General features: G+C 43.8%; 1 protein-coding gene across 1 annotated transcript in view; it reads left to right on the forward strand.

Moving 5' to 3' along the window:
- The first annotated feature begins 8,209 nt into the window (after positions 1 to 8,209).
- Positions 8,210 to 22,639, forward strand: part of PRR5L (proline rich 5 like) — a 40,528-nt gene continuing 26,098 nt past the window's right edge. The window contains exons 1-2 of the mRNA XM_063398329.1: positions 8,210 to 8,531; positions 21,043 to 21,402. Of these exons, the coding sequence (XP_063254399.1) occupies positions 21,233 to 21,402 (170 nt within the window). The 5' untranslated portion in view covers positions 8,210 to 8,531; positions 21,043 to 21,232. The remainder of the gene's footprint in view (positions 8,532 to 21,042; positions 21,403 to 22,639) is intronic.

Genomic DNA, 22,639 nt, shown 5'->3' on the forward strand with positions numbered 1-22,639 from the left:
AGGCTGATAATTCATGATGATAATGGATCTGTCAGACAATATGTAGGTGTCCTTGCTTTTGCAGCCCACTTCCAAATCCCCCTACCTAGTCCTGAACATCACCTCTCCCTCCCCGAGCAACCCTCTGTGCTGGGGGCAGCCTAATGCTGAGTCCCTGAATGAAGCCCATTCCCCAGCTGCAGGAGAACACCACAGTCTGTCACTGTCATTCTTTGCATTTGTACCTTGCTGGGCAGAGTTCCTGGCCCTGGAGGTGACACAGTGCCAGCCAGGCATTGCTTCACTGAGCTGTCACCAGAGCTGTTTGTCTCCACAGGTCAGGACCGTGCCTTTCCTTAGCCATGACCTAGCAGATGCACTTTCTGTTGCCAGAGAAGGATGGGAGAGAGGCTGCCTGTGCAGGGCTTGGTGTGCATACATCCAGTGAAGAATAATCCAGAGTAAATGACTGTTTCCTTGGAATGTTTTTTCCATTTTGTTTTCCTATGTTTTAGCAAGGTGCAAAAATAGTGGGGAAGGAAGGGAAGGCGGGGGAGAGAGAGGAAGTGAAGGAGAAGAGGCAAGCTGGTTTATTTGCTGAATTTTATTGGTTGCAAAGCCCAAGTGTTGTCCTTGTGTCTGTTCTAGTGAGTTGGCACCACATACACACAAAAAATTGCATATTTCCTTTAAATGGCTGAAATTCCAGTCTGGCCTGGCAGAAGGGTAAATTCCACATAAAGAGCAGTCTCCATGGAGAGTTTTTGAAAATAAATCAAAAACCTGAGAGACTGAGAAAAATTCTGACAACTGGCAATGTGTCAAACTGATTTACCCAGCTTCATATTGGCACAGTTGGGGTATGACTGCCCCCAACAAAAGCACAGAGCCTCAGACACAGATTCCACAGCTGGTGTTCAGAAACCTGTGTTAGCTCACTGGAGACGTGTGTCTGTACACACGGCCATGTGGCCACCATAAAGTGTTGCTCATAAGCCATATGAACATGTGCATATGGGATTCTTGAGTTAAGTGCATTTGTTCTGGCAATCACAAGCTGAATTCCACAGGTGCACAGACCCTTCTGGCTTGCAAAGATTTATCCTGTGCAGAAGGTCGATATACAGTCTGCATCTTCCTTTATGCAGTACTTTTAGCATCTTGTATCCTTCCTCCTGCTTTATGGTGTGGTCTGGTACAAAGGCTCTATGTGATAACAATTGATAATTTGGGATCAGAAGCGTCTGATAACATGGAGGAATTCTATGAAGCTGTCCTGCACTTTACCATCCACATACCTCCCACAAGCCATGCCTATTATAGGTATTTGCATCTGCACTTGCTCTGTAAATTGAAAAGCAGTTGACATTTCAAATGCCTCTACTTGTGCACCAAGGATTCTCATCCTCCCTAGTTCAATCCTACACTGTAGCCTCACTGTATCCATCACTTCTGTGCCAGAAGTCACTGACACTGCTCTGTGAGACAGGAGTTTGGTCAAGAATGAGGCATGTACTTACTGAGTTGTGACTCGTTCTGCCAGGCCCTTTCTCTGTGCAGACAAACTCAGAATGGCCAAGGGTTTTCCTCTGCCCCCAGCCAGCCTCCAGCCGTCTTCCCCACAGCACAGCCCCATTCCTGGGCAGACAAAATTAGATCCTTTAGCCAGTAAAGTCATCTTCCAGTGTGGTCAGCACTGCTACATCTGGGTAAGATGACTTGGCAACTACAGTGGAAGTCAAGAGCAGATGAGTAAATAAGCACCAACCTGTAAACATGTACGTTCTGTCTCTGGCACCTGGCTGCATTCTATCATTCCTCCATTTATCAAGGAAGGCAGGGTCACCTCAGGGAGGTGAGGAAAAGTTGTTGGCAGCTGTGCCAAATCAGCAACATAACCCACAAAACAAGAATCTTGCTCCCAGAGGAAAAGGCATGTCTGCCCATCATCCCACCAACTGTGGGATGGCAGAGGGTACAAGTCTGTCCCACATTCTCTCTGAATATAAATACAGGCAAAGCTACTCTCTCTGAATATAAATACAGATCCCTTTTGGTACAGCACATGATTTCCTCATGGCTCTTGACTAAACTGATTCTTGTGCCAGTCAGCTCAGGAGGTGAACATGTCCTTCTGCTATGTGCACACAGATTTGTTTTCAGCTGGCTCTGAGAGCTGCATCAAAGTGAGGGTGCCAAATGCATTCAGGAGTTTGGAGGAGGAAAGCCTGTTTTTTCTCATTAAGAGAAGTCAACCCCCAGTAGTGACTTTCACTGTGTTGGAGTGCTTCTGTCCTGCAAAGCATAGCATGGTCTGCAAATGAGGTGTAGAAAGTGAAAAAAAGACAGACTGAAAACCAAGAGATGAATCACACCAAGTCAAGGATGAGTAAAGGAAGACATCTTAGAAACCTCCTGTAGTTAGAACAGTGTGATTTGGCATCCATTCACTCATTTCACCTTAAGAATGATGTCAACTTTCAAAGACAATATAACCCAAAGCTGGTGCCAGAAGACAGCTGATATATGAAATATCAAACCTCTCTGCAGCTGGTAACTGAGCCATTGGCCAACTTGCCAAAATTGCCCCAATTACCCCCTGTGGTGAGCTCTTTCCTGGCACAGGCTACAGATCCTAAATGCCCACAGAGCTGGCTCACAGCAAGGCAGCACACATGGCAGAGACACTGGCAGTCTACTTCCCGGCCTGTCCTTACATTAAGAGAACACAGTGAGGTTCTCCCAGACTCTTGGGCTGATCTCCTGGTGGGACTCACACAACCCTGGATGCAGTTGTCTTTTTCAGATGGCACCAACAGCACAAAGTCAGGTTAAGCTCCCTGTGAGCAGTGAAGGCAGTGTCGTCTTTGTAACCAGCTCATCTTCCTGGTCCAACTGGCTGTGCAGTCACAGAGATATTGATGGCACAAGGGAGGGGCAAGTGCTGGGCAGAGCTAACAGCCAAAGCCACTGAGAGATGGCTTTTTGCAGTGGCAATCACAGCTGACTTTGGTGAAACTAAGATATAAGAAACTGCAGTAACATGAAGACAGGAGAGGAACTGCTGTCATAAGTGGAGAAGAACAGGCCAAGAGAGGGAAGGAAAAGAAAAGGTATTGCTTTCAACATGAGAGGTGAGTGCAATGGCATTAGTAGCACTTTTCTGCATAAATATGAGTGAAGATTATATTTTTAAAGCTGGAGGAAAAGATATCTCAGTAATCTTGATATGAACTGACTCAAGTCAGGCTGAGATATGTTGCTCTGTGGGTAAGAAAGGACATTATTTGAAAGAAGACACCCAGAAAATATCAGGAAAATTTAGACATTGCCTGAAAATAAGAACCTAGAGAAAGAATAGTCTGACTTAATGCCCAAATAAACATGTGTGTATTTATAGTTAGTAAGCTCAAAAAGGAAGAGAAGGGACCGAAGTAGAGAAGGTAACCATGCACCAGTAATTTAATTGGTCTGTGTGCGTGCAATTACCTGAAGTCAAGAAGAAGAATAGAAGTGACGAAAAGAAAAATGCCCTCCCAGAGGAAGCCAAAGGATGATATACTGATGAAACAATTAAGGAGGAAAAGGAAACTGTAAGATGGAAAATGTAAGGCAAAAGGACTGCCATGTGTTTCAAAGACTGCTGACATGTCAGAGAGGATGGGAACTGCTCTGAGGATTCACTGAAACATGGTTGTTAGAAAATGTGACACACCACTCTGATGCGGGAGGTATAGAAACCAGACTGGAGAGGGTTTAGGTGGATGTATTAGATTCCAAGTAATGAATTTAAAGATTCAGTTTACAGACCTCAGGGATGAAAGGCACGAGGGAGATGGAACAGATGGAGATGCTGGAGAGACAAATGAAGTCAGGAGTGGGATGAGAAGACTTAAGCAGGAGGATGGAAAGAAGGGTTTGTTATGCTTGCTTGTGACCTTTGGAAATTTATATTATGGTTTCTAGCAGGGGTCAGTTGTCACTGCCTTTGCCTGGCTCTGATTTGTGGTGTGGCTGTAAACCATCAAACACAAACATATTTCAGTTATTTCTCCATGTAGATCTCTGCCTGTGGGCTATTTTGTTTGTCTTCTCCTCGAGGTTTGCCACTGGTGTGACAGTGCTCTACGGAGGAAGAAGCTTTAGAAACACAGAAATTAAAGATGGAAAATTCCTCTGTAAAAGATCAACTAGCCCACTGTGCTTGGTAGGCCAAGGGATAAACACTGTGTTTTGCTTATTTAAAATACCGCAAGAAGTCTCCCACAGCAACTGCTCCACCAGGCAGTGGATCTTACAGCCAAGCCATTGTGACAGTACTCATCCTAATCTTTTTGCCTTGTTTCATCCCAGTTTCTCCCTCCTCACAATAATAATGCTCTCACTTCTGTAAAGGAAAATAGTTGTTCTCCCACAACTGTGTCTATTTTTTTGTAGCATTGTATCCTACGCACCGTGCACAGCTGTATTTAGTTCTTTCAACGCACATGACAGGGTCTCTAAATCAATCCTCATCACTTCTGCTTTTTTTTAAAATTAAGTCATTTATGTTTACTAATGTCTTTTTAATGAGAAGATAGTTAGGACTGAATGCAGTATTCCAAAGCATTTCTACTACACTACCAGTAACAGAGGCTTTTGTTACAGTTTCTGTTTATGAACTCTACTATCCCATTGTTTTCTTGTTTCTGGTTTTTTTTTTCCCTCCCATCATCTCAAATTATGGGTCTGTCTCATTTACTGTCTGCTGTCCTGCTATTTTAGGTTTCTCTCAACATTACAGTTTCTGAGAATTCATCTTCTTGATGAATAACTGTGACTTGAATTATTTTTTGACAGATGTAGTAGTATAGCTGCATGTTTCCCTGTGGAACTACATTTTGTTTCCTGAATATAATTTGTGCCAGAGCTTTGACTTGTAAAATTAATAGACAAGCATACCCCCAACCCCACAGCTTAGAGGTGTTTCCTTCCCTTCCCCTTTCATCCCCAAGCTTGAAATCATAAAAATGAACATTAAATGGCACCAAAAGAAAAAAAAAATATTTTCTTTGAAAGAGTTGTTTAAGCTTCATGGCATCATTGATACATGAAATTTTCTCACTACAGTCCCAAGAGAAAGATGAATTGCTTTGTTAAATAATTTCCAGTGTCACTGAGGATTACCAGATGTGTCCTCCCTGTCTGAGATGTCATAGGAGGTTGCTGCTCCCAGCTCATCCCCATTTGTCTACCCTATACTCCTTGCTAGAATCTGCAAGGCAACTTCAAATGTAGCTATTGCCTAATCCTTTGTTGCCAAAATCATCCACTTTAGTTGAAGTCAATTTTTTTTTTTGCTGGCCCCTCCTCCCCACCACACATTGGAGAGATGCAGTAAATACCTGCTGTCCTTGCTGATGGAAAGGGCAAGAGATGCTTGTGGACAGGATAAAAATTAAATGTAGGTTGATGACTTCTTAGCCTGTTTTAGCTGCAACCCTCAGCTATTTGAAAATTGGTGCCAGAACTGGTAATGCTCTCAGAAAGGATGACTCCTCTCACTGCCCTCCTCACAGACTGCACTGTGGGTCTTTTCCCAGGACTCGTTTCTGGGAAGCACATGATGCTGAAGACCTGTTGGATCACACAGCCAAAGCAAAGGCAATACATTGTGGGTTCATCCCATCATCAAGTGCATTACAAGCAAACCAATAAAAGGTCACATCTGTTAGTCACAACTCTTGTGGTTGGGCTCTTATTGAACAGAGGCTGTGTGAGAGCAGCACATGTGTGTGCTCAGTCTCACTATAGAGCGTGCTACAGTGAGGATGTGTCAAGAGGTGTTAAGGCAGAGTGGCAAAACCAAAATTAGGGCTGTAGCTATTTTTTACATAGCTGTTCATTACAGAAATGTCTGTGGCAACGTTGTTGATGTTGTCAGTTCGCCTGCTTTTCAGTTCTGAGACGATGCTGTAGGACAAGGCCACAGAAGAGCCCGCTGCTCTCACAGAAAGCACGCAGCAGTGCATTTGCACCACACATTGTCTTTGGGGCAGAGAGCAGACACCTGTGAATCATCACTTGTCTGTGCAAGGCAAGGAGCTTTCTTTGAAAACCACGCTCTTCTCTTTTTGCTCAGACCACAGCTAAAAGGGGAAAAGGAGCAATCCAAGGTAATTTTTCTCATCTGTCAACCTGAACACAAGTCTTTTCAGACCCCTTTCACTGCTACCTTATTCCACTTGGGCAAGCTGTAGGGCAGGATTTACCTTATCTAACTTGGAAAGCTACGTGTGTTTTGCATAGACTCAGATAGCTAAAGTTAGGTTAAATGAATTCCACCTAAGTCTTTTATCTCTTCTGCTGGGCTAATATTTCTAGTTGTCTTTCTTGTCTGCCTTTGCCATATATTAAATTCTTCCCAGTGCCCGTGCTCCTGCATAACTAGGGGCCCTCACTCTCAGAGACAAAGACTAGTTTCTTTCCATAGAATCCTCACTTCTTCCTAATGAGGAAATTAGAGAGGACCTCCCCTTTCCTTCTGGTGCAGTGGCAGGGGTCTTTTCAGCTCTTTCCTTCCTCTTCTCCCACAAGTGAGAGTCCAGCCCTACATCAGGATAGTCACAGTAAGTCTGTGTTGTGGCAGCGATGTCCCTCAGTGGTAGTCCTGAAGCTAGAACCACATGGGTATGACAACCAGCTTTTCCTTCATAAACCTTATGCAGGAATTTGTCCCACACCTGAAACTTGATTGATAACTATGTGAGTTAAAATCTGCCAGCTTGTGGGATGATGGTTTTCTTAGAAAACATGGGAATTTCTCCAAAACGGAGCATGCCACCTGAACAAATATGTCAGGTCACCAGACTCTTCACCCGAAAATTCCTTAGGATTTTTGCTGTCCCATGGAGAAGAGTTCAAGTACAGTAAGTCACATCATTGCTTTGCAGTCGACCTACCCACAGTGATGGTCACTTCCCAGCCATACAACGAGTCACAGATTGGAATCATCACTCCAAATCCACGTGAGCGATGCTGTCTCTGAAAAATAGTAACTGTTGGCTTGAAAAGCAGGTGCAGAATGAATGACAAGATGCACTTTCAATTATTAGTAGATTGACTGATTTTATATTCTGGGTCGGTATCAGCTCTCATCATACAACACATGAGTCTGGGACAGGAAATATGTTTTTGTATGTGTTCATACAGCTTGCAGTAAAGTTTGTCTGCAATCCCTAGGTAATGATTTCATGTTCATAATAGTAAACCCAAACTAGTAGAAGCAATGGACAGCAGGTAAGGGTCACAGTACCTCCGTGAGTTTTTGTTTTAAACATCTGGAGATAGAAAAAAAGAGACATGAGAATACCTCTCCTACAAACACAAAAGGCAGCTGTTCTTATCTAGGGTTACTATGGATATCGACACAAAAGTGTTGAAAGGATCCCAGCATGAACTAATGGATTAACATACTGGTGTCAGAGTAGCATCAGCTTTTTTCATTCCGAGACCAGATACAACTCAGTTGTAAAGCTATGATTTGAATTCTTTTAACAAGGAGTGCATCAGGTTACCACGCTTCACCAGTGTGGTGTATAATTCACAAAAGGCTCTTAAACAGTTCGAGAAAAACACACTATTTCACCAATTTGGTCTGTCTCCTTTAAGCACTTAAAAGCCTCAAGTGTTTTCAATTAATGAGTAGCTCTCCAAAAGTCAGAGTAACTATTTGACTTACATGTTCCATGCGATTGCTCCCTGAATGCAACTAATTGCGGCTTTTAATCTCTTTAAGGACCCCGAATTACAAGTGAGTTTTTAAAGCAGTTTCCTGTCTGATACCTGCTGAAGGCTGTGACGGCAGAACAGAGCAAGCTGCACGGCGCTGCGGCTGCCGGAGGAACCTTGAACCATGAGATCAAAATGAAATAAACCCTAACTTTAAAGGGCACATCCCTTTCCCCGTGCTACACGTTGTTTTGGCAGGGTGCAGGAGCCGGCGGAGGTCCAGCATCTCCGGCCGAGCCGGCGAGACTCGGGCCGGCCGCCCTTCCCCGGCAAGGGCCTCCCGAGCTCCTCCATCCTTTCCATTCCCTTTCTTTCGCTTAAGGTCAGAAGAATTTAAACTTCCTGACTCGGACGGGACGGGAGGAGTACCCCCAGGCGGAGCGGGCTGGGAGCCGGGGAAGGCAGGCGCGGCTGCCCCGCTCCGCCCGGCCCGGCCCGGTCGGCTCTTGTCTCGGCGGGGAGGAGCCAGCCCGGGGCAGGCTGCAGCAGCGAGGGCTGGCGGGCCGCCAGGAAGTGTAAAATCCTGGCCGGTGGGTGGCAAATTCCGCCAGATCGCGGCGAGGAGGCAGCGCGTCCGTGTGTCCGTCCGTCCGTGCGTGCGGCGGGCGCAGGGAGCGGCAGCCCGGCCGCCCGGCAGCCCGGCCCGGGTGAGCCCAGGCGGAGCGGGGCGCGGCCCCGCCGGGCCGGGGGCTCGGCCGGCGGTGCCAGGGGATGTTTGTGTGCCGGGGGCGGCTCCCGCGCCCCGCCGTGCCGCTGGAGCGCAGCGCGGCCGTGAGACCTGGGTAAGTTCTCCATTTAAAAATATTAAAAATAGACCCTCCGGCTCCATAGCGCTGCCGAGTGAGTCATTTCCAAACCAAATGTCTCAGTCTAACCCTTCCCCCCAGGAGATGCAATAACTCTGAAACCGGGGCGGAGGGAAAGAGATTCTTCTCCCGTCTTTCTCTAAATAAATCGAATTAGCACGTAGAGGAGACAAAAAAGCCATCAGAGTAGCTGGCCACCTGTTTAACAAAGTGAAGCGTAGCTCCATCCCTTTCTCTCTTCCCTTGTACCTCTCCCATGCTGATGCCGCCCATCTTTCTCCAATGTGCGCTCGGAACCTCTCTGCCCTAGGAATATTTACAGTGCTTTCCAATTTCCTGGGCATAATCTACTTTCCAGGGCCTTCCACTGCCAAACACATTCCCTGCCACCGTCTTCTCCATGGGACATCAGCCACAGCCACACGTCATTCCAGCGGTGACCCCAGTCAATGCAGCTCCTGGCTGGCTGTGCTGAAAAGAATAGTCCAAAGCACAGCTATTTTTTTCTGCCTTTTCCAGTCATATGATGATTTGTTCATGTAAGTGAGCTGTCTTGACCAGAGGGATGTTTCGTTTGTCAAAACAAGTGCTGAGCGTATTTATAGGCAGTGCTGCAGTTTTGTGGTGTGAGAGATCTCGGTTCTGCAGAGCTCCTCGGTACCTGGGTCAGCATGCAAGCCCTGTTAGCATCTCGCACATGGTGCTCTCTGTGTGTGCATATTTAATGCATGTACCCATAGATCATTTTTCATGGTGAGGCAGTGTGCACCAAACACAGGAGCTGATATGCAGGTTACCTATTTCTTTCTCTTAACACAGTCCTACTGTGCAGTAGCCCCTGACATTATAGCTCTAAATCAGAGGAGACAAGACACTGTGGTCTACTAATGATCTGACTTTCCTGAAAACTCCCTAGCTGCAGGTAAAATCCTATCTTCTTACCTCTGTGAAGAACTCTGTTAGCATTTTGACAACAAAACATGACCTATAGTTGAAAATCTGTAAATTATGTCAGCTGATATACAGCCATGGCAAGGATGTTAGGTTTGAGAACATGATCTGTGGTAGCAACCCAAAACTTAATGGTCTGTCTATGTAGGTAAGTGGAGAATTGTGATGTAAAAGCATTTACATTCTCTTTTTGCTGCTTAGATTAGCTTCTCCTATTCAAGCTATTTGTATTTTTTACAGTCAAGAGAGACCATTGTGATTGATTGACCTGTCACATAGGGTGAAGAGTGCTAAGAAATTCCTGCAGAAGGCATGAGACTTTTCTTTTAGCTGTAACATAGAAGAGATTCACGAACTTAAGCGTGCTACCAAAGTACTGAACTTAAAAAATGAAAAGGTTATTGTCTTGTGTTCCAAAACACAAGAAAAAGTAGACTTCAGATCCCAAGTAAATGCAAATTTCGCAGTAATCTGAGGTATGCTCTTGATGTACAGTTCATTGGCATTCAAGAATGGCATTCTTGCTAAAATACAACATCTGAGGGAGCAAAGTTCTTGGGGTTGGGTCAAAAACATGTGCATTTTGATGAAGCTAGGAGGAAACTTTTCCAGAGGTGGATTATTCTTGGTTGTCTATGAGGGAGATGTCCTAATCTCTGGCTGAAGTATCTGTCATGTCAGGTATGGTGTGTTGCACTGGGTTCTGCATGGATGGCACTGGCAAGCTGGCAGTGACAAGGGTGGGCAGGGAAGTACAAGTGCACTCAAGCCCTTACTGGGAGTCTTTTTTGATATGTCAGTTTAATAGTAGTATTTCCTTCTGGCAGTTTTACAGCACAGTTGAGGTGATAGTTTCGCATTTGTCTTCCGCCTTCAAGATAAAATTCTTTGTAATAATTTTATGCAGTGTGCTTATGGGTTGTCTGATATCACCTGAAACTCTGATAAGATTTTCAACGTTCTCTTTCAAAGTTCAGCTGGAACACAGGTAGTGTTTACTGAGTCCTTACTCCCTTTTGGAAGAATTTCAATTCCTTAAATTTCCAGCAACCAGAGACAGAATAGGTGAGACAGTTAACCTTTTCTTTGGTGTCGCTTCTGTTCTTATGGAGAGAGTGGAGGAACGAGACTTGCACGTATCAGCAAGGATTTAAAAGTAGCAGACACATCAGTACTAGAATTTTGTCCTTTTTGTAGCTCATATTCAGTGAATTCAGTTTTCATGTGACTTTTTTAGGCGCCTGTAGTATTTGCGGATTTTTTTGCCCATAATGTATGGCCTTTTGTACTCATTGTTCCTGCTGATGTGAGTTCAAGCATAAAAATACACTGACTAAATATGTGCTGGGTTCCAGGCCCTATTCAGTAGGGCATAACAACCTGTTTTTACTGCACAAGATGAGTTTAAGTGCAGCTCAGAGGATCGACTGAGGATTTTAGCAAAACCCCAGTTACACTACAGCTGGCTGAGGATGGGCTGTGATGTATAAGCAGCCACTTAAGTACCACGTTTTGTAGTCCCAGGATTAAAAATGTGGGGCATACTCAGGTTTTTAATAACAACAGGAATGTGAAATCAAAAATTAAACAAAAAGGAATAAGAATGAAGTGCAAGAAAGCACAAAGATAATAGATTGTCATTCTAGTTGCAGTAGAGATAGTTCTTAAAAAATTTTGGTTGCTGACTTATTGTTTGGTTTTGATAAAGTATATCTTGCATGCTTTCTGATTAACATTCCTAGAAAATTAAACATGTAATTGCATTTAGATTGATAATGGCCTTTTTGCTTCTGAAATTACATTTTTCTCTCACTCCATGCTTTTGACTCCATACTATTGTAGAAACACAGAATGTTTTGGATAAGAAGGGACCTTAAGGATCATCTAGTTCCAAGCCCCAGGCATGGGCAAGGACACCTTCCACTAGACCAGGTTGCTCAGAGCCCTGTGCAACTGGCCTTGAACAATTCCAGCTTCCTAGGCAACCTGTTCAGTGTTTCATCACCCTCACAGTACAAAGTTTCTTTCCTATTTTCTTTAAAGCCATTCCCCCTTCACCTGTCACTGCATGCCCTTGAACACAGTTCCTCTCCAGCTCTCTTGTAATGCCCTCTTTAAGAACTGGAGAGTGCTCTAAGGTTTCCCTGGAGCCGTCTCTTCCCAAGGCTGAGCACTCCCAACTCTCTCACCCTGTTTGTATAGGCATGGTACTCCACTCCTCTGATCATCTTCATGGCCTTCCTCTGGTCTCCTTCCAGAAAGAAAAACACATCCTTCTTTTGTTGGGGGCTCTGGAGCTGGATGCAGCACTCCAGGCGGGGTCTCAGGAGGGCAGAGCAGAGGGGGGGAATCACCCCCATTACCCTGCTGGCCATGCTGCTTTTGGATGCAGCCCAGGATGTGGTTCTCTTCCTGGGCTGTAACTGTGCATTGCTGGGTCATGTCAAGCTTCTCATTCACCAGCACCCCCAAGTCCTTCTCCTCAGGGCTGCTCTCAATCCATTTTTGGCCCAGCCTGTATTTGCACCTGGGATTGCTTTGGCCCAGGTGCAGAACTGTGCACTTTGCTTCGTTCAACTTCATGTTCAGGCCCTCAAACCTGTCAAGGTCCCCCTGGATGGCATCCCTTCCCTCCAGTGTGTTGATTGCAGCACTCAGCTTGGTGTTGTCAGTGAACTTGCTGAGGATGTGCTCAGTGCCACTGTCCTTGTCACTGACAAAGGTGGTAAAGAGTGCCAATCCCAGAACTGACCACTGCTTTCCACTTGGATAACGAGCCATTTGCTGCAACTCGAGTGTGACCACCTTTAAGAAAGCATTCTGTGGCTTGTCTGTTCCTCTCCTGTGAATTCCCTTAGGAATTTGTTTGTGAATTTCACCATATTTGACCAAGGAAGGGATGGTCTAAAAGGTCAAATGGTCTAAATGGTTAAAGTTTCTCTGAGATTCGTGAAAATATTTTAAGAGGCCATGCTGAAGGAATGGCTCTTTGTGGATGTTATCACTTTGCACGTGGGTGAAATTCATAGGAGAGCAATGCTACATTAGTTTCTGGGTTTGAAATCGTATTTGTCAATTCAGTCCAAAGGCCCCAACTACAGAAAGGGTTTGATCGCTTACTCATACTTGTGTCATTCAAGTGACACATTCTTGGGCTGCTTTTCTCCAGTAGGGGTGCATTTTCTAGGGCATCTGTTGATGCAGGAATACCCCCAGTAGAAGGAAATAACTGTGTTTGTTTCATCTTCCTTGTTTTCATGTGTGTTCCCATTTAGCTGTGTTTCTTGAAAATCATCTGCTAATCAAGTGAGTTTAAGACTGGTAGGTCTGGGAACAACATGAGCTACTGAACTGGGGGCCTGAGATCCTTGGAGTACTGCTTTGCTGTTAAATCAGCTGTGGTTTTTAGAGTAGTAAAAAACCAGCTTGAGTAAAGCCTTGCTGTGGAACTGGAGACAAAGCAGTGCTGATTTAACATCGGCTGGGTGTTGGTGGGTGAAACTCAAAAGATGGATGCAGATAAATTTGGTGCACAAAAGAATCTGTGCTAGCTGCTGTGGATTAGGATAGCACTGCAGTGATCCATTTTGAAGGGATGGTTGCTTCAGATGTTACAGATGCAACTTTATGGAATGCCTAAAATGCCCTAAAGTTTTCAGTTGACCAGAAAATGGTGATGGATCTTGTCTTTCTCCCTACTTATCCATTCCTCCTCCCTATTGGATTGGTTTTTCATTATACCAAAGAGGTAAGTGTATCTTTTCGTTCTCAAACCACTCAATCAGTTTTATTTTTCTCAGCCCATGTGACAATTTTGCTTCTTGTCTTTCATAGCTAGGTTTTGGTGTGGTAATTGCTTATTAGGGGAATACAATTTATTTAAACCAGATTAAATCATCTGTTAGTGCATCTAATTAAAATTTTTCTCTACCTTCATTCTGGTCATTAAATGATTCTAATGAGTTCTTCTCTTACTGTGACCCAAGCATGCCAGAGTGCTTTGTAAACATGCCTTTTAATAGTCATAAAATTTTTCTCCATTTTTTGAATGGTGTGAGTCCTAGGAATTAAAAATATTGTTTGAAATAACACAGAACATCTATGGTAGAAAACAAAATAACTTTTTTGTCTTAGCTGCTACTCCTATATCAGAAGATATTTATTTTTCTGTGTGTTCTTTACTAAGAGCGGACCTCTTTAGTTCACATTGAACTGGCATTGAACAACAACTCTGTTGTTATTGGTTTCTTACAATTTTAATGAGTAGTTGTACTAACATGTATATAGATGTGAAGTAGCAGTCTTACTGGCTATAAACTCCAAGGGGGCTGCAGAAGCCTCTCAACTACAGAGAAAGTTCTCAGACCATGGTGGGATATACACAAAGGTTTTTTCCCCCTCCTCATATATTTCCCCATACTCTTAAGCAGAGTTTCACTTTGAGTTTCAGGTTTGATTTAACCTCAGAAACTCAGAGCACAACTGAGTGGATACCACTGAATTTCTTTATAAATGGTTCTGTTATCAAAGCCAAGTTAGATCTGTTTGTGAAGTTGTTTGAGATATATGGTGAATAAAGGCATGGTGTGGGTCAAATTGGAAGAGGGAATGCAAAAGATGGGGATGGAAAATAGGGTTGCTGTTGTCTCTGTTGTGGAGATGGGTGTGTGCTAGGAAGATAAGGAAGGTGAGATCTTGTTTTGGGTAGCCAGTGTTTTGTGGCAGTAAAATTGTTGATTATATGATTGCATACCAGAGTGTGAACTTTGTATTGAGGCTGTTTTCCCCTATTTTACTGATGTCACTTTGATAACATATTTAAGCTCAATAGTTAAAATCTATCAGTTTAATTACAGATATGTGAGGCCAGTAGAACACCTCAGGACTATTTATGGGACATCAACTTGCTGCCTTTGTGGTGGTAAAGCTAGGAAAATAAAAGTGTGAATTTGGTGTTCAATCATTTTAGGAAGAGAGAGGTAAGGAGAGGTAGATCAGACTCATCTTTTTCTCTCCAACACTGTCGAATAATTTGAAAGGTTCATTAAAGCAGCTTACAGGGATATTTTTGTCTGATGAATAGGATCCTGGCTTGCAAGGTTGAAGACCAGGCTAAGTCACTTCACTGGCTGAGCAACTTTTATTTCCTCAGCTAGAAAATTGAGCTAATTATTTTTACTCTTATTAGTATGCCTCCAGGAGCTCTTGATGAAAGGAGTGATTTGCAGGCCTGAGTGGCCTATCTGCCCGGGGCCGGGCCTCCCTGGGATCCCTCAGGGCTTTCCCATGGTGCAGGGAGGGGTGAGCAGGCTGCAGACGTGGGGCAGGCAGGAGGCAACGCTGGCAGCCCCTGGCAGTGCCCAGGCTGGGGGCCGCCAGGGGCTGGCAGGAGGTGTGTGGTGGGGTTGCAGGTAATGCGCTTTGGCTGGCTGAAGTCCTGCATTTCCCAGCTGGCATCAACCTGCACAAAGAGCTTGAGGAATCTCCCCCATGGGACAGCATCCAGGGCACTTTATTTGGCTGTGCCCAGTGGAAGTGGAGCATTGTCCTGCTGCCACCTGGATCCTGGCTTTGTGCTGAGGAGTAGGGGCATGGCCCCTGAGCCTGCCTGTGGCCTGTGATCCCTCATCGTAGCCTCACTAGTTTCCCCTTAGAAAATTTCTGAGATGATTTGGGGGATTTCAGAAACAAGTGCCATTAATTTATGGGTGTAAGAAGCTGTCTTTTAAAGTTTGCAACATGAATCAATCCTATTGACAAGACTGAAAGACCTGAGGGCTGGTCTTGCACTCTTCCACTTCCCTTCCTGGACTGGGAATGTCTCCTAGCCTGGGCTGTGCTCCTGGTGCTAGCGTGAGCATACCTGGAGATACACTTTTCCTTGTGTGAGGAGCTGCTCACAAGACAAAGTGTCGCCACTTTTCCCTGCTGCTTCAGGACTTGATTCAAACCATATTAAGATCAATATTTAAATTCCTGTTGTTTTTATGGGCTATGGATTAAGCACTAAACTTTTCATGGGTCAGATAGCCAAAGGTGTAAAGGCATGAAAGGATGAGGATGTAGGAAGGACTGTACCTTGAAATTGGACCCTAGACTGCTCCAAAATTTTTGACACTCTTGTTTTCAATAGCTTCTGAGGTGTATCTAAGACATAGCTTCTGATCATTGTTGACTAGAAATAACCCCTGTTAGTTATTGAGTGAATCTCAATTTGATCATCTTCTCTCCTGAAAAGTAGGAGAGATGATGATCAAACCTTGTTTAATTTTAAGAATCTGAGCAATTGGGAGCTATAAGAGGAACTGAATGTGCTGTTAACTTAGCAGTGGCAAATACTGTTGGTGTTGGAATATAAATGAAGTTCATGCCGTGTGTAATTATGATAACCCACAAGTTACAGGTCGTGGGCTGCTTTTCCACTTCTCTGTGGCTGCATAACAGGTAAATGAGGGACTCTTGTAAGAAGTAGTGTCTTCAGATCTTGTCAGTTGAACTCAAATCAAGGGTTTTGCCAATCACATACTTCATTAAAGATTTATTGGGCTGGAAGAAGAATCAGCTAACAAGAATCTTGTTAGCTCTCTGCATACTTTTTGTGTTTGAGGCAGGATGGGACTGCTCATTAAGCATTGTAGGCTTGGTATAGTGGGGCATTTTTCTAAAGATTATGCTGCTTCCACACTCAATGTTTACAGAATATTCAGATGCATGTTGCAGTGTCCAGTTTGTGTATTTTATGATCATAGGTCATCAATGTCACAATTGCATGAAGCAAATAAAAGATAAATGTAAGCAAGTGTGTATTTTTCTTCATGAAGGGGCTATTTTAATACTAAAAATAATTAAATGTCAAAACATCAGTTATGTTAGGATAACCGTCTATTGCACTGTTTCATTCTCCACTATTTCTTTCCCTCCTGTTTTAAAGTTACTTTTGGATTTGTGGCTTTTTGGTGTGAATTTGTCATGAAGTAATGTTGGTGAAAGTTTTCTTCTAAGAAGCAAAAACAGTTGTAGATTTTTCTGCCATGTCACTTCTGTTAGCAGCTGTTGCTCTGAGTTTTGCAGAGAAGACATTGAAGGAATTTTAAAAGGTCTGTTCTGTTAAGTCTCAGTTACCATGGGCCTTTTGTTTGTTTGGCCCAAGATTATCATGAAGATTCATAATTTGAAGAAATCGTTGCCAATATTTAATTTGGGTTAGTCTTTCTTTAGTAGGGAGAGATATTGAAGTAGGGGTAGTTCCTGATCTTGCTTTTCCTCCAGACAGTCAGATCTATTATGGTCTGTTGGGAGGGAAAGGTCGATTCATGAAATCATTTTATAGTGATTTCTCTCTTGTTTTTCATGGCAAACAGAAAACAGATAATAAAAATTTCCTAGCTTCATGACTGTAATGTTTTTATAAATGTCTGTATCTATGTGTGTTGGAAAAGGATTTGTCTCGATGCTCAATTCTTTTCTTTGAAGATTCAGATTAATCCTAAACGTGTTTACTCAGATGTGATGAATTGCAAGTGGATGAAATTACATTGTTGTCAGATTGACTCATCGTCCTGCTGTGCTGCCTCAGTTGGGAACATTGACTTTCATCTCTGCAGAGTTAGCTCCCTTGAAGACCTCAGTTTTACACAGATGACATACCTGCCTTGTTAGAGGTCTAGAGGGTTTTGGTAGCTGGACTTTGAGATGATAATCAAGGATAAGGAAAACAAATAATGGGGGATAGGACATCTGAAAGGGAAGGAAGAGCAATACCTATCTCTCTGACTTAGTTACGACAAGTGTCTTGCCAAAAAAGGTGTGCAAGGTCACTAAGCAAGATGAGGAGAGTGGGGAATGTTTAGGATCCATCAGCTGGCAAACAGTTTGAAATCCCCTGATGCCATGTAAAGCATTATCCCAGCAGCTGAAGCACGTGGGGCTGAAAGATTATCTGGTGTGTCTGTGTTGTCTTATGCAGTCACTGCACTTCAGTTTCTGACTCCTAATGTCCTTGATAACTGATGGAGAGAATGTTGCATGGTGCCTGGAACGTGCTGCATCCTGGTGTCTCCCATCATTCTGTGTGAAAGGGGAAAAGTAATTGCTTCTCTGTAAAGTTTTTTCTAGTTCTGTGGTTGCTAATAGGATTGTGATTATTAGAACTTAGGTTTTATTTTGTAGCCTTCTAAACCACTTTAATCCTAGCAAGAAGAAACTGCAGATGTGAAGGAGTTTATACTGAAAGCCTCTAGGAGAACAGTGTCTGTTTCTGAGCATTTCTGCATAATTCTGTGAGAGTTTTCACAGCAAAATGAAAAGCAAGATTGTTCCTTGCTCAGGATTTTGCTAAATGCTGTTCATTCCCAATACCTCAAATAGCCTGAATACCATGAGGGCTTCTTACTAACCTGTAACTATGTTAATGCCTTTCTTGCCACAGGGGTAATTTCTCCCACTAAAAAGCCAAAAAATTGCACACTGCAGAATGCACACCACAGATATTGCCAAGAAACTGCTGCTGCAACCTCCCTATGAAAATGAAGCATTATTTACAGGGCTTCCTTGCTTTGGGGAAAACCAGGGAAGCTGGTTGCTGTGAAAGGAAAATCTGGAGTGGTGGAAATGTTTGTTTGGATTCAGGTGCTTTGTTGTACCTTCAGGTAGGTGCACAAGAGTACGAGTGACAAAAGTCAGTTTTTTAGTGAACACTCTGTTACTTTGAGCTTTATGGAACTCTGAAAACAATTTTAATAGGCTGTGGGCATGGGGAGAAAATTGTCTTTCTCACAGACTGGCATTTCCAATTCTGGTAATATGAGGGTCAGTTATGTTTGGATACCATTTAGGGTTAGCCTGCCTTCAGATAAGAGTTTGGTGTGCCTGCCATTTAATAGCTACTGGGTTTAGATAAGATAGGAGAGATTTGTGTCTTTGAGTCCTGAAGAAATAAAAATAAGACTCTGAATCAAGTCCTAAAGCTGAAGATCTTGCTTTAAATTCCTGATGAGATTCTGAAGTAAGGTTGACTTGACAGTAACATACATTGCAGACTGGGCTGGGGAAGGAAGAGGGGTGTCTTATCTGCTCTTTGCAGGCAAGAGCTTGTTTTTATCTGACCTGGTGACTTTTAACAGAGATTAAGGAAAACAACATGTATGTTTCAATGAGCTTAAGCAGATTCCCTAGGTAAGTAGTGCTCAGGAAATACACTGGGGCCCAGTGTAATGCCGTGGTTCTGCTGTGTGAAATCAGTCTTGTAAATCCACAGCCCAAGCTCAGAAGAGACCTTCCTGATCATGGTGTTTTACTGTTTGCACAGAACGGGCCAAAGAATTTCCTACCCATCGTTAAATTTATGTGTATTAAGGCACAGAGGTTGTTATATTGTTTTACATTTCTGAATTTAAGCTTTCCCCTTGCAACTTAATATAATTCAAATGAATACAAACGCATCCTATAAAATTATTTAATTGTTGGAGGGAAAGGCACTTGCTTGCCTTTGTGGCACCTGGAATAGTGGTAAGATGAGGCTTGTGGGTTAGCACATCTTAACCACTGGTTTCTAGCCCTGTTAAAATTAGCCTGCTAGAAATCATGCTTTTATTGCATTTTATACCTCTGAAAGTGAAAGGTGTCTCTGCCTGTGGCAGGGGAGTTGGAACCAGATGGTCTCTGAGGTCTCTTCCAACCCAAATCATTTTGTGTTTCTATGTGTAAAGATTGTTAAGTGAGAAGTTTTACAGTGCTGCTGGGAGAAGTGAGCTGTCACTCATTCAGCTCCTCATGCTGTCAGCTTTGGAACTTGTAGACAAACATTGGCACGAGCTCTTGTTTTGCAACAGGAACAGCCGCTGTACTTGGGCTTTGCCTCGCGGCCACGCTTCGGTCTGCTCTGAAAAGAACCTGCTTCGGCTCTCCAAGGTGCTGCAGCTTTGTCCTCTGGTGATTTCTGATGTGGTTACACTTGTCAATGGAGAAATTGCTGCAGATTGAAAATGTGTGGGCAATGTCAAATGAGCTGTTGCTGCAAAATGCACACAAAAGATCCTGCTGATGTGGTTGTACTAGTTTACATTTAGTCTTGATGTCTAAAAGTTATGACTTTGTTTTTATTTTTACTGTAACAGAGCAGACAAAGAACCAACAGATTGCTGTCCTTTCAAGCAACACCAGTTAAGGCTAAGCTTATGTCACAAAAGACTGTCTGGGCTTTGTCATCACTGGAGACAGCCAGGAGTTGTCTAAAGGCAGGAAAAAGTTGCACTTGTAGCCATGTTTTGGTTCCACAGAGATCTCTGCAAATTGTCTTTAGCTTGTGAGGGTATAACAACCGTACTTGTTTCTTGAATAACACCTAGAATGATAGTACTGTGTGCTTCAGTGCCTAAAAAATGGAGTGTTTGCTCCATTAGCTTCCTTGTTGGCAGGGCATGTGGTGTCCCTGGCACAGCAAGGGCCTTGCAAAGCCTTCATGGTGATTGATCAGAATGGCCAAGGCTCTGCAGAACTGGGGTAACAAAGTGAGCTCAGCATAAAGTGGGGGTGGCCAGGTGGGAAGAAAGCTGTTTTCTTACATGTAAGAGTAAATAATAGTTTGGGCAGTGGAAATTTTCCATTTTCCTGGAGCTGAATATCAGTGAAATTAGTGCATTTTTTTGTCTGACCATCTCTGTTTTTACTTCGTGCTGAAGATGTAGTAGAAAAGAGATTTTGCTTTACATCTTTCATGTACAGTTCAGTTACACAACTTTTTTGTTTGTTTCTTTTCCCCTCTGCTCTCCTATGTCCCACATCTCATTCTCCAAACTGCCAACTACAGCTATTACTTGTATTCATCTAAAGTGGGAGGATTTCAAAGTACAGAAGTTTTGCCAAAGTTTTTTTGTGGCTTTTATTCAAGTTCACTTCTTGTATTTCTGTGGTTTACTTGGGGCTACGTAGTCATCTACATGGAGATGATGATCAGAGTGGAAAATACGGTCATTTCGTAATTGGCCTAGCGATTACTTCTCGTGCTGTAGAAAAACCAGAAACATAAAAGCCCTGCTTATGATCAAAATATCTGGATGTCAGAACTCTTTTGAAGAAACTCCTTATTATATCCTTTTTGTAGTGAACTGATAGCAAGTGGGTTTATTCCCTTGCACAACACTTCTCATAAAAAAGCACTGTGTTAGTCTATTCATCTTTTTTTCCATTGTTCATCTTTTGTACCTCTCTAGTGGAATAGTTTTCTCTTTCTCCAGTTCCTACTATTTTATGTACAGGCTGAGTGGGTAACTGTATTTAAAGGTATTTGTGAAGTGCCTCTGGCAGAAGAGTTGAGGCACCTCTGTTCTTGCCTCTCTGTTAATTGAAGTCAGAGACCATGCTTGCATTTCTGACTGGCTCTTTGGGTTGTTGTTCAAGGGGCAAGGTGGGAAATGGGGCTGTTGAAGAACTCTGGAATTCCAGAGTCTTCCCAAACCTGCTGTTAATGTTAATGGCATGGGGTATTTTCATCCCTCCCTTCTCTGCCTGACTCTTTCCCTTTCACTTTACATTGCAGGACTGCCTCAGTTCCTTCATCCCGCAGCGCATGTCACAGCCCGACGCGGTGGGGGCCTGCTAGTGCCGGGCTGATCTCTGCTTCTGACTGAGGCCTTGGCCTTGAGGACTCATGGCCATTGCTGAGACTGGCGCGTGAGCCTTCGAGAGAAGAGCCTTTCTGATGGCCCTGCCCTGCCCCACCTGACCCTATGAAAGGAGGGTTCGCCATAGCTCTGTCCCTCGCACTCCAGCCCCACAGGATGGGCTCGTTCAGGAGGCCCCGGCCTCGCTTCATGAGCTCACCGGTGCTCAGTGACCTGCCTCGCTTCCAGGCAGCCCGGCAGGCCATGCAGCTCAGCTCCAACTCTGCCTGGAACAGGTGAGCAGCACCCACCTGGGCGAGCTCTTGCCCTGCAGCAGCTCCTCGGTGAGGGTCATGTGTATCTTATGCTTCTGCTTTGCACCATTTATGACTAAGCTCATTTTTTTATAACCATGCACGAATTTTTGGCATGTCCAGGCTTTGCTGGCATTGAAAGCATCTGTGGAGCTGAAAAATTGAGACCTACTAGTTCTCAGTTGGTTTTGCCCATGTTGTTCAGCCATATTGTCTTGAGGTAAAGCGGAATTGCTTTTTGTTGACATTGTATCTTTTAAGTACCATTTAGGAAAACACATTCCTAGTACTGTATTAAATGCCAGTTTATTAATTCACAAAGGCATGTATTTGCATATTATGAAGCTTTTATCACAGTCAAGTTCCTCTGACAACTACTAAGCTTGTGGCTTCAACCAGCATTTCCTATTGATAGCTAAGTGCTGCCTGCTGTGCGTGTCATGCAGCAGTGGCAACTGGAAAAACAACGTGAAAGGTGAAGACTGAGATGTCCTGGGTCTTGATCTGATGTAATGGTTTGCTGCTACCAGAAGTGGGTGTTCCCACCTTCCCTTCTGCCACCTGGCACCAGCTCTGTTCTCTGCAGACCCTTCTTGCTTGCTGACCTAGCTCAGTTTACCAATGTCACACAAAAGTAGCCTGGCAAAAACATTGCAGTTTTGTGCCATGATAGTGAGCTGAGGTCTGTGAAGCATGCAGATGCCATAACTGGCCCATTCCCAGAAGGGAATGTCTGTTAAGGGAATGACACATGCCCTTGTTAGCCATGGCAAGCTTTAGACCTGCTAAACCTTCTTGTCTGCTCTCACTTTATGACTTCCTCTGTGCTAGTGAGAGAATTAGGAGATACTCCAAAAGCATCTTACAAGCATTAGTAGGGCTTAAACTCGGATCTGACTGAGGTGTTGCTGGCTGCAGAACATCTTCCAGCACGGCCAGGGTCTTGCCAGATGCTTCAGAGAGGGTGGGTCCTGGTAGGACCACTGGATAACGCAGTGTGATGTTTGGCAGATATTACCAAAAATCCTCAGAGCCTGCAGCGCACAGTGAAGATCCCCCAAGCAGTTGTGCTCAAGAGGCATCTGGCACAAGCAGTTCCCTGTGACAACTTTCCCTTGCTTACCCTAGGCAGAACTTGAAGTTGTTTCTGCTCTGTCTCCCAGGGGAGATGTAGCTAGTTAAGAGTAAAAATTTCAAGGTGAGAAACAGTGGAAGTATT

This window comes from Prinia subflava, chromosome 5 (assembly GCF_021018805.1).
Source record: "Prinia subflava isolate CZ2003 ecotype Zambia chromosome 5, Cam_Psub_1.2, whole genome shotgun sequence".
Classification (NCBI taxonomy): Eukaryota; Metazoa; Chordata; class Aves; order Passeriformes; family Cisticolidae; genus Prinia; species Prinia subflava.